The 13,019-nt window shown below is 38.8% G+C and overlaps 1 protein-coding gene and 1 pseudogene across 1 annotated transcript in view; one reads left to right on the plus strand and one right to left on the minus strand.

Annotated features, from left to right (window-relative positions):
• The window catches only part of LOC128057591 (ATP-binding cassette sub-family C member 4-like), a 128,307-nt gene that overhangs the window by 79,184 nt on the left and 36,104 nt on the right, over positions 1-13,019 (plus strand). The window contains 2 exon segments of the mRNA XM_052650040.1: positions 354-446; positions 2,823-2,973. Of these exon segments, the coding sequence (XP_052506000.1) occupies positions 354-446; positions 2,823-2,973 (244 nt within the window).
• Positions 2,266-2,366, minus strand: LOC128057903 (uncharacterized; annotated as a pseudogene).

Genomic DNA, 13,019 nt, shown 5'->3' on the forward strand with positions numbered 1-13,019 from the left:
GAAATCTACATGTAGCCTCATTTTCCCACAGAGTTAGGGGTGGGGGTGCGATTTGTTTAGCCTCTGCTGACCCTCACATAATTTCCCTGAGGAAAAAGTAAAGATCCTGCTGGAAGAGAGTGACCCTCCCATGGTCTCTCCCCATGTCTGACCCTCAGAAGCTTCCTCACAGACAGTACTGAGAACTTAAAGTCATGATTCAAATGGAATTTTTTTTAAGGTTGATGGACACAGGGCCTTGTGTGCTGGAAACCATTTTCTGGCATAAACATGTCTCCTAAATGGAGAGCAATTTTTGTTATTTATCTAAATTCTGTCTATAACAGTATTTTTTTTTTCTCTGTTCTATAGAGCAAATTAACAGAGTGCCCTGCATGACACACTATTTGAAAAAGGAAATGTAATTGTGACATTTGATCCTGACTGGTACTTTATAGTTTATTCAGGTAAAATTGAGTCATCTGGTCTATTATATAAGAGTTTGTGGTGCTTACAAGGAGCCTGTATGAGCAGCTAGGGCTTCCAGGAGTAATTAAGTAATGTCTCAACAGATTAAGAGTCTGAGTTGCATTTACTCTGTGAATTAACTACAACAATTATTTTTATTTATTTGATTTTTGGCCATGCCAGACATGTGGGATCTTAATTCCCCCATGAGGGATTGAACCTGTGTCCCTGGCTTTGGAAGTACAGAGTCCCAACTCCTGGACCACCAGAAAAATTATTTTTAAAATTTAAAAGAAAGTTGTTGAATGAATAATCTTAATTTACTGTGTACTAGATTTTGGAAATTATACCATGGTTGATTATTAAGAAAATCAGTGATTGGAAATAAGCGGCTACTCTATATTTTAGTAGGTTGCTTTACTAAATCTTGTATTGTTATATGAATGGGCAAGATGGTTAGAAACAGATCCCCATACTATGGTTCAGATTGTTCCAATTCTGTCTGAATAAACCCTGCCTTTTATTGAACTTGGATGAAATCCTCTGGCAGCAAGAACTCCCCCAAATGAAAAAGCATTATTCCCTTGCAGGTATACAAACTCCCCTTTGCCACACTGCTCATCTCCTGAACTTCACTAATTACTTAAAAGGGAAGCTAAGAAGGGAGAAATCCAGTGTATGGGAACTAGGATTCCTTCTCTTTCTTACCTTGAGATCATAATGTTACTGTGTCCTCAACTGTGTGATTTAGCATCTGGCTTGACAGGCTAATATTAACACAGCTCTCTGCTTTCACAGGAGCATTTAGAGTATATGTAGGATTACATACTTTTTAAAGGATGTAATCTAAAATATTAAGTATTCTTATTGGAAAACCTCATACAAGCTTTCTGCAAAGGTAGAGTGTGTTATCTTCATAAGAACCCACTCACTGAAATTTGGTGTTTATTATGCTGATCACTTGCTAAGAAACCTAAATCCATTAGTTGCTTACCTTCTGAATTAGTGGGCTGTGGGCACCCCACTCCAGTACTTTTGCCTGGAGAATCCCACGGACGGGGGAGCCTGGTGGGCTGCCATCTCTGGGGTTGCACAGAGTCGGACACGACTGAAGCAACTTAGCAGCAGCAGCAGGAGACTTCAAGGAGGAAGGAAAAGCTGCTGTTCTACATTCATATAGAATGGTGGGTTAAGGCAAATGCCTGCTGATGAAATCAGGAGTTCAAGCAGCTTTCGGAGTTGAAGTAACAGTGATGTGGCAACTGAAGGGGGAAAAAAACACATGATGGAATATTCAGAAATATTTCCCTAATCTACTTAGCATTGTGAGTTCAAGAGGTGTTAGGAGGGCCATTTTAATTTTTATATGCATAGCAGTATCCATTTATGTCATTAATAAAATGCAAGTTTAATGATTCTGTTCATTTCCAAATGCTTCATGTTTCTGTAAAACAGTGAGAGACTAGTTGCTCATTTAGATGAATTGCCTCATGTTAAAATATAATTTGTATTTTCTTGCAATTCAATTATTTAATAGCTTGCTTGCAAATTAATGTGGTATTTTCATACTTTTTAGGGCTACTTGGGCAAGGAAATAGCTATTTATAGGGAAGCAAATTTCCATATAAATTTAATGTTTGCAAGGTAATGGTAGTCATTTACTCTGTTCCCTGGCAATTCATGGTGGTATCAGAGCATATCAATTTAATTATTTCACATTTTGGAAAGCATTGCCTGAAACTGTATAACTCTTTATTAATTTTTGCATTGTTAATTTGTACTGATTACTTGGAAAAAGACTATTCTTTTCTTTTGCTTAAAAGTATGGCATGATTCATGAATTTATGTGTCATCTTTGTGCAGGGGCCATGCTAATCTCTGTATTCCAATTTTGGTATATGGGCTTCCAAAGTGAGCACCAAACCTCAATTTTAGATTATAAAACACGTTGTGAACACTAAGATTTGAAATACAGAGAAACGAAGATTTCATAATTTTCTTTCTTCTGAGTTTTTATCATAACTTGTAATTAAAGATTTCATAATTTTCTTTCTTCTGAGTTTTTATCATAACTTGTAATTGAATTAGGAAAGCCTGAAATTGTAGCTTTCATCTGATTTTTTTCTCATATGGTTTTTATTTAACAAGAGAACCATAGTTATTTGTATTTTTCTTTGTAGATGTATCTTGTAAATGTATTAAACTATTATAGAATCCATTATATATAAACTTATTCTTAATTCTATATATGAATTTATATATAAATTATATTTATAGAATAAAATATATAATATCTCTATAAGCTGCCTGTCATGCTTTAGCTTCATTGAAGGAAAGGCAGAGAACTTGTGCTGAGTGACGTTTCTTTATTTCAGTTCTAACTGTAGGGACCATCCTTTTTGGCATCTTACGATCTCTGTTGATGTTCTATGTCCTTCTTAAGTCTTCAAAAACTGTCCATGAAGATATGGTGGTGACCATTTTGAGAGTTCCAGTATTGTTCTTTGATAGAAGTCCAATAGATAAGTCAGATAACAAGTTTCTCAGTAATGTGTCTTCTTAACAAATTTACTTCCTGACTACATTTGATATTTGAAAACAGAGGAAATGCTTGAAGAAAATCACTATACATGTTGATCCACTTTCAATAAAAAGTTTGACTGATATTTTTCTTCTACCAGAGAAAATCTCAATATAGAAACACATGAGTTTTTATTCCAATTTGTGTCTTGGGAAGATAAATACATGTTTACTTTGGAGAATGATTTAGGAATCCTTTTCTTGTCTTGCATATGAAACATTTTACATTCAATGCAAAAGCATCTCAATGTTGACTGGCTGTGTGTTACATGGTGTTGAGCTAAGTTGTCCCCCAGGAAGGACCTTCTCACAGAGAATCTCTGCAAGAGACAAGCTGTGTGTTTCTTTCTGTCATTTCCCATCCATTTTTGGAATCAGGGAGCTCTGGCACATACACATACTTTGAGGTTTATCTAAAATGTTAATGAAAACTTAATTAAAGTAGAAGGTTGGTGAAATGTAAACACTGAAGAGGATTGAAATCCTCTTCGAGGAAATAAACTCTATAGTTTACAGCGGACTTTTAGTAACATGTAAGAGGCTTTGTGGTATATACATGCATGTTAGTTGCTCAGTCATGTCCAACTCTTTGCAACCCCATGGACTGTAACCCGCCAAGCTCCTCTGTGGGATTCTCCAGGAAAGAATACTGGAGTGGGTTGCCATGCCCTCCTTCAGTGGGTCTTCCCAACCCAGGAATCGAACCCAGGTCTCCCACATTACAGGTGGATTCTTTACCATCTGAAGCCCCATATAGTGGTATATGTATTAGGTGTCTGAGAATGTGTGTTTTTAACAAGGGTAGCTAAGAATTATATGGACTCTGCACAGGAGCCAGGGGCCAAGTTTCAGGTTAAGTTTTCTGAATGTAAAACTGTTTTCACTGTCATTTCTAAAAATCCCATAGATTTCTGGCTACTGTAAAAGTGTTGAATAAGGATGTAATAGTATACATTCCATACTGTTTTATTTTGAGGTGAGAGTTTTGTTACAGTTTATAAAAGATATTTTCCTATTTAGACTTAAGGGCTATTTGGAGACCTACAAATAAATGTGACCCCAGAAGTTTCAGTTATTGATATCTAAACAGTTAAATAGGACATATTATTCAGCAGAAATATTGTGTCTTTCCCTTTTAACTTGTAATCAACTGTATCTAAAATTTTAAAAATATAGCAGAAAGAATGTGGTCATGTGAAAATGTGGGGAAATTGTGGCTACAGAATTAAAAATCATTTGTGAAATAAAAAGTAAAATAAAACTGTTCTCACTGTCATTTCTAAAAATCCCATAGGTTTAGTAATAGTGATAGTAATTTTAAATTTAACTTTGTAAAATCTATCATTTTTCCAACTAATTTTATATTTGTAAGCAGTCTCTTGTTGTACCTGTGGTGACTGTTCTAGTCAAGGCTTTTGGGTTGCTAGGGACAAAATCTACTCAGTTTAGTTCAAATGAGAAGGGCTTGATCGAAAGGGAAATGGGCATCTTGTGGAGCTGAAACAAGGCTGGCAATTATAACAATTCCTATAACAGGCTGGGAGCCAGGGTCCTTGTGGGAGCTGGAGCTGGGGCCATTGTCACAGAGCTCATGCATATTCCCAAGCCCCTTTGCCTCTCATCTTTGCTGGGTGTGGTGGGACTGCTCCTCTTTCTTGCTTCTCTCTTGGCCTCACTGGCTTCCCAGGTGGTGCTAGTGGTAAAAAACCTACTTGTCAATGCAGGAGATGTAAGAGACATGGGTTTAATCCCTGAGTCAGGATCTTCTGGAGGAGGGCACGGCAACTACTCCAGTATTCTTGCCTGGAGAATCTCATGGTCAGAGGAGCCTGGGCTACAGTCCATAGGGTTGTGAAGAGTTGGACATGACTGAAGCAACTTAGCATGCAGCAAGCATGCACTCTTGGCCTCATAGTTCTTTAGAGCAGAAATAAGTATGACTTGGTGGCTAGTCAGTGGGTTAGGACCCACTGGACTCTTTTGGTCACTTAGCTGTGGCCAGGGCTGTGGAGGGTTCCTGAGAGGACAGCACATTTTATTCCAAGCCTGTCCACTAAAGTTGAAGGAGTTCAAGTGAATAGCAGATTCCTGGGAGCTACGTTTGTCAGGAAGAGTCTTAGGGAGAAGAAAGGGCTAAGGCTGAGGTCTAGACAGAGAATGTGGGGACTGAGGACCTGCTTAGTGGGTGAATAGAAGAGAGAGGAAGACCCCCTCATCAGAATAAGGATACAGGATCAGGAGTGATGAAAGGGAGGTAAGGTGGGTACCTCTCTTCTGTCTCTTCTCTCCTCACTATTCCTAAATATGATATATGTGATTTAATAAAGACAGGATTATATAAATGAAATTATTTTAAATGACAAGTTGAGACCTGTTGGTAATAACGTGGGATCGAGAGAAGACAAAGTGAATAAAAGTTTTCTTAATGATTGTTTAGGCAGAGATCTAAGACAGAGTTTGAGAAGTTGGGTGTGGGTAGTTGTGTCAACTTCAAAGGCTTCTGTTCAGCTTAGATGGGTTGAGCTTAAGATGTTCTGTAAAGGGAACATTTCATGCAAAGATGGGCACAATTAAGAACAGAAAGGGCAAGGACCTATCAGAAGCATAAAAGATTAAGAATACACAGAAGAACTGTACATAAAAGGTCTTAACCACGAGGTATGATCACTCATCTAGAGCCAGATATTCTGGAGTGTGTAGTCAACTGGGCCCTAGGAAGCATTAAGTATGTACAAAGCTAGCAGAGGTGATGGGATTCAGCTTAGCTATTTCAAATCCTAAAATGCTGTGCTCAATATGCTAGAAAATTTGGAAAACTCATCAGTGCCCACAGGACTAGAAAAGGTCAGTTTTCTTTTCAGTCTCAAAGAAAAACAATGCCAAATAATGTTCAAACTACCGTACAATTACACTCATTTCACATGCTAGCAACATTATAATTAGACTCCTTCAAGCTAGGGTTAAATAGTACATGAACTGAGAACTTTCAGATATGCAAGCTGGGCTTAGAAAAAGCAGAGGAACTGGAGATCAAATTGCCAAAAATCAGCTGGACCGTAGAAAGAGCAAGGGAGTTCCAGGAAAATATCTACTTCTTCTTCATTGACTATGCTAAAGCCTTTGACTGTGTGGTTCACAAGAAACTAAGGAAAATTCTTAAAGAGATGAGAATATCAGACCACTTTACCTGTCTCCTGAAAAACTTGTTTGCAGAACAGGAAGTGACAGTTAGAACCAGACATTGAACAAAGGACTGGTTCTAAATTGGGAAAGCAGTATGTCAAGGCTGTATATTGTCACCCTGCTTATTCAACTTATATGCAGAGTACATTGTTTGAATGCAAGCCTGGATGAATCACAAGCTGGAACAACATTGCAGAGAAAAATTTCAACAACCTCATATATGTAGATAATACTACTTTAATGGCAGAAAGTGAAGAGGAACTAAAGAGCTTCTTGATGAAGGTGAAAGGGTAGAGTGAAAAAGCTGGCTTAAAACTCAACATTCAAAAACTAAGATTGTGGCATCAGGTCTTATCACTTCATGGCCAATAGATGGGGAAACAATGGGAAGAGTGACAGACTTTACTTTCTTGGGCTCCAAAATCACTGCAGACAGTGACTGCAGCCACGAAATTAAAAGATGCTTGCTCTTTGGAAGAAAAGCTATACAAACCTAGACAGTGTATTAAAAAGCAGAGACATCACATTTCTCAGAAAGGTCCGTATTGTCAAAGGTATGGTTTTTCCACTAGTCACATACCAATGTGAGAGTTGGACCGTAAAGAAGGCTGACCACCAAAGAATTGATGCCTTTGAACTATGGTGCTGGAGAAGACTCTTGGGAGTTCTTTGGACAGCAAGAAGATCAAACCAGTCCATCCTAAAGGAAATCAACTGTGAATATTCTTTGGAAGGATTGATATTGAAGCTGAAACTCCAATACTTTGGCCACCTGATGCGAAGGGCTGACTCACTAGAAAAGACTCTGATGCTGGGAATGATTGAAGGCAGGAGGAGAAGGGGATGACAGAAGAGGAGATGTTTGGATGGCATCACTGACTCAATGGACTTGAGTTTGAACAAACTCCAAGAGATAGAAAAGGACAGGGAAGCCTTGTGTGCTACAGTCCATAAGGGTCTCAAAGAGTTGAACATAACTTAGAACAACAACAACAGGACAGCCAAATGCCTGAGGAAGAGGTCAGGAGTAGAAATACGACTTAGGATGCATAAGCAAACTGGAAATCCTTGTATTGAAAGTGAGTGAAGTTTAGGTAGAGAACCAAAAAATGAAAAAAATTGTTAATAGCGCCATTCTTACAAAACAATGAGGCAGCAAAGGATATTGCAGGAAGTTGTCCTGAAAACTGTTGTCTGTGCCTCTTCTCTCTGTTGGGTGGAAATCCTGGAATGGCTTGGCAGTAGCACCCACTCCATGATGAAATGTTATTGCATCACCCTGAGCAAGGTTGGACTTGGTTTCCTCTATCACCAGAAGCGTGTTCTACAAAAGGTTTTGAACATTTCTGTTTGCTGCAGAATTCTTTTTTCAAGCACCATTTCTGTGGTAATGTCCAGATAGATGTAAGGGTTTCCTATGGCCAGGGGATGGGAAGTAAGGGAGAAGGATGAGGTGCCTTGTCTTCCACTTTCTCATCTGCCTCATTCTCCAGCGTACCTCTCTTGAATCTCAAATGCTTCATAGGGCAAAATTGGGAGTTACTAGCCCTGGTGACATTTCATGTCCCTTAGAGCTCTGAAATCCCATAAGAATCATATGAATAACACCGACTGTGTGCTCTACAGTTTTAGAAGATGCTTTCATAAGTATGATCTCTTCTATCCCCATGATATTTTATGTTGTGAATGTTGTCATCTTCTTTTTACAGATAAAGATTTCCCTTTCAGTGGAGATTAGATGAGTTAACCTAAAGGCTTTTTTCTGCCAAGGGCCAGAGAAGGACCAGAACTTGGTGGTTTTCTACTGATGGTTTCTTACTTGCTGTTACTCTGTTTCTTGACATTCTTTGAGTAGCCACCATGTTGATGACCTATTCTAATAGCAAAGAAAAAAATGATGTGGAGCTCCCAGACTTCTAAAGTTCCCATTCCCATACTTAGTCTATTCTAAGCTGAATTAATTTGTGTATATACAGGAAGCCTCAGCTGGCCCACCTCCTTTAATGGCTCCTTTATACATTCCTGGATCCTTTTCAGTTTGTTGACCATCTCCAGGATCCTATAAACACCCTTTCCATGGGACCAATTTGGCCCCATCACCTTGCATGCTACTTAAAAGGTATGGATATATTTTCTTTGTCTCTTTGGGGACTTTGCTCTTTTTTCAATAGCCTACATGGATGTAGATCCCACTTCTTACCACGACAGTGAATCTTTTATTATCCCAACCCCTCCACACTCCCCTAGACTGAGTCTGGCTTCAATCCAGCTCTTTTGACTCTCTGCAGGCTATCAAACTAGTGGCCTATTCTTATCAAAAGAATGAGGTTCTAGAACCATCAGTGAAGCTAGCCATGGGCACATATACAGAAGTTCACAACACTGAAGAGTTCACAAAACAAATCTGCTCTTTACTTGCCTGCAAGGTCAAGTGTGGCATGACCTGATATAGGATCTTCTTTGCTGGTGACTAAGACCATTTTTGTGGTAAAGACTAGGCCTCAAAAAGACACACTCTATTTACACATGACCCTTTTTTCACAGTGAGTGAAAAAACTGAAAAAAAGTCAGACCCAGAGATCACATACTATACAATTTCATTGGTATATTTTGTCCTGAAGGCAATGTTATAGAGAAAGAAAGCAGGTTAGTGGTTTCTTGAGGGTGGGAGAAGCAATAAGGAGTCACTTTTTGCAACTTATGGCATGAGGGGACTTATTAGGACATGGTAATGTCTTAACACTGATTTTGGGGGATTTTTGAATCAGTAAAGTTATTAAAATTCATTGAACTGTATACTTGAAATGGGCAAATTTTATAAGATGCAAAATATACCTCAATAGAAATATACTTTGATATTTTATCATATGTAAATATGCCTTTAAGTAAGGCACAGACTAGACATAGGAACTTCTAACTTTTAAATTACAGTTTGATTATAAGTAAGCTGAGAAGTCTCAGGTATGGGTCAGGTGTCAGAAATCTAGAGGTGACTGATTCCAACTTAGATTGTAGACACAGTTCTTAAAATATGATCTTTGTGTATTTGTATGTTGACAAGGAGTTCAGTGTCATCTTTCATGATGTTCTGTCTGGTAGGTGAGATAGAAAACTGAACCGGAGCAGTGGGTGGACTCTCATTGGTTCTTGGATAACATGGACTTCAAGGGGGGTACTTTGCTTCTGTCCTTGTCTCTTCCCCCTTCCTCCTTCCCACTCTTCCCCCTCCTTCCTCCCTTTCACCTTATATTTCCCCCTCCTGCTCTTTTCCCAATCTTTCTTTTGCTCTTCTCTCCATGCTTTACTTTTTATGCAAGTAACAACTGTTATAGAAAGATAAGAATATCTGTGTCTCTTTTGCTATCTCACATACAGGGTTATCGTCACCATCTTTCTAAATTCCATATATATGCATTAGTATACTGTATTGGTGTTTTTCTTTCTGGCTTAGTAAACGAATCACCAGTCCAGGTTCGATGCATGATACTGAATACTTGGGGTTGGTGCACTGAGACGACCCAGAGGGATGATACGGAGAGGGAGGAGGGGGGGGGGGGTCAGGATGGGGAACATGTGTATACCTGTGGCAGATTCATGTTGATGTATGGCAAAACCAATACAATATTGTAAAGTAATTAACCTCCAATAAAAATAAATAAATTTATATTTAAAAAGAAAGAGAAGAACACACAGGGAAAATTAAAATTATACATAATACATTATAGACTTGTTTCTGACTTGTTCAGGTTGTTTTCTACTTCTGATGCAAAAATATTCTGACTCAAAAACATTCAATCTTGTTATATGCTTATTGACTCCTGGAGACAATTCTAGAAATGGAATTTCTGGGTCCAATAAGATGTCTTCTTAGAGTTGTTTATACATACTGCCCTCTTTTCCCCCGATATCTACCTGTGTAGTACAGATGGGAAAGATGTGGATTTTCATGATATGAGTGTCCAAATTGTGATTTGGCTTTCAGAATTTCCTGATGGTTGACTTTATGGTTGGAAGAAGCACAAGCTGGAGTCAAGATTGTAGGGAGAAATATCAATAACCTCAGATATGCAGATGACAGCACCCTTATGGCAGAAAGTGAAGAGGAACTAAAAAGCCACTTGATGAAAGTGAAAGTGGAGACTTAAAAAGTTGGCTTAAAGCTCAACATTCAGAAAACTAAAATCATGGCATCTGGTCCCATCACTTCACGGGAAATAGATGGGAAAATAGCGGAAACAATGTCGAACTTTATTTGTTTGGGCTCCAAAATCACTGCAGATGGTGATTGCACCCATGAAATTAAAGACGCTTACTCCTCAAAAGGGAAGTTATGACCAACCTAGATAGCATATTGAAAGACACATTAAAAGCATATTACTTTGCCAACAAAGGTCCGTCTAGTCAAGGCTATGGTTTTTCTAGTGATCATGTATGGATGTGAGAGATGGACTGTGAAGAAGGCTGAGCATCAAAAAATTGATGCTTTTGAACTGTGGTGTTGGAGAAGACTCCTGAGAGTCCCTTGGACTGCAAGGAGATCCAACCAGGCCATCCTAAAGGAGATCAGTCCTGGGTATTCATTGAAAGGACTGATGCTGAAGCTGAAATTCCAATACTTTGGCCACCTCACGTGAAGAGTTGACTCATTGGAAAAGATCCTGATGCTGGGAGGGATTGGGGGCAGGAGGAGAAGGGGACGGCAGAGGATGAAATGGCTTGATGGCATCGACTCGATGGACATGAATTTGAGTAAATTCCAAGAGTTGGTGATGGACAGGGAGGCCTTGTGTGCTGCGATTCATGGGGTTGCAAAGGGTGGGACACGACTGAGCAACTGAACTGAACTGAACTGAACTGAACTGACTTTATGGTTCACTCTGTCCTGTGCAGGAGAGTGGAGGTGGTGATACCAATTTACCCAATACCTGGGGTGTGGATTTTAATCCTGGGAACAAGACATTGACTGGGACTGGCCATCTGAGTCTGGGCAAAAGGCAGGAACCAAGATAGGATACTGTGACTTTTGAGGAATCATTGCAGGACCAAGGAATAGTTTCTGGCAAAGATAAGATTCACTTCCTTTAAGGAGTTAAAAGACTGTCATATCAAGGGAAACTGGATTTGTTTTGTGTGTTTATAAGGGCAGAGTAAGCAACAGAGGTTAGGTGTTCTAGGAAAGCAAGATTCAATGTAATGTGAGGAAGCCCAGTCTAACAGAACAGTCTGAAAATGAACTGGGTTACTCGTGTTCACATGAGTTCCCCTTCCCTCTTTATCTTTGGAGATATTCCAGCAGGGGTCATATGTCATTTGGATGAAGAGTCATGGCATGTGTGTGATGGAAATTCATCATAAGGATTTTATTGGGAGACTTTTGAGAAAACTCTGATATTATGAGGCTGTGAACATGAAATCACAGCTCTGTTTACAACAGTCTATCCCAAAGTCCAGTGAAATATTCTGCAAATACTATACATTTTCTTAATATTTCTTAGTGCAAACAAGTAATTGTTGAACTTTCTGATACACTCAATTACACTGGTGAATAAGAGTTTAGATTTTTTGATGATCATTGACATTTGGTTCAGTTTTTGTAGTTACTGTGTGGGGAGATGGTTTTTTCTCATTGTTATTTTTAAAAATTAATTAATTTCTTTTAATTGGAGGATAATTGCTTTAAAATATTGTGGTGGTTTTTGCCATACATTGACATGAATCAGCCATGGGTATAAATGTGTTCCCCTTCCTGAACCCCCTTCCCACCTGCCTCTTCATCCCATCCCTCAGCATTGTTCCACTGCCCTGGCTTTGAGTGCCCTGTTTCATGCATTAATCTTGGACTGGTGATCTATTTCACATATGATAATATACTTGTTTCAATGCTATTCTCTCCAATCATCCCACCTTTGCCTTCCCCACAGAGTCCAGAAGTCTGTTCTTTATATCTGTGTCTCTTTTGCTGCCTTGCATGTAGGATTGTTGTTACCATCTTTCTAAGTCCCATATATATGTGTTAGTGTACTGTATTGGTGTTTTTCTTTCTGATTTACTTCACTCTGTATAATAGGCTCCAGTTTCATCCACCTCATTAGAACTGATTCAAATGTGTTATTTTTAATAGCTGAGTAATATTCCATTATGTCTATGTACCACAGCTTTCTTATCCATTCATCTGCCGATGGACATCTAGGTTGCTTCCATGTCCTAGCTATTGGAAACAGTGCTGCGATAAACATTGGGGTACACGTGTCTCTTTCAATTCTGGTTTCCTCGGTGTGTATGCCCAGCAGTGGGAATGCTGGGTCATAAGGCAGTTCTATTTCCAGGTTATTTAGGAAATTTCGACACTGTTCTCCATAGTGGCTGTACTAGTTTCCATTCCCACCAACAGTATAAGAGGGTTCCCTTTTCTCCACATCCTCTCCAGCACTTATTGTTTGTAGATTTTTTTGATAGCAGCCATTCTGACCGGTGTGAGATGGTACCTAATTGTGGTTTTGATTTGCATTTCTGTGATAATGAGCGATGTTGAGCATCATTTCATGTGTTTGTTAGCCATCTGTATGTCTTCTTTGGGGAATGTGTGTTTAGTTTTTAGGCCCATTTTTGTTTGGGTTATTTAATTTTCTGGAATTGAGCTGCATGAGCTGCTTGTATATTTTTGAGATTAATTCTTTTTCAGTTGCTTTGTTTGCTATTATTTACTCCCATTCTGAAGGCTGTCTCTTAATCTTGCTTATAGCTTCTTTTGTTGTGTAGAAGCTTTTAATTCTAATTAGGTCCCATTTGTTTATTTTTGCTTTTATTTC

The sequence above is a fragment of the Budorcas taxicolor genome, chromosome 12 (assembly GCF_023091745.1).
Source record: "Budorcas taxicolor isolate Tak-1 chromosome 12, Takin1.1, whole genome shotgun sequence".
In the NCBI taxonomy this organism is placed as follows: domain Eukaryota; kingdom Metazoa; phylum Chordata; class Mammalia; order Artiodactyla; family Bovidae; genus Budorcas; species Budorcas taxicolor.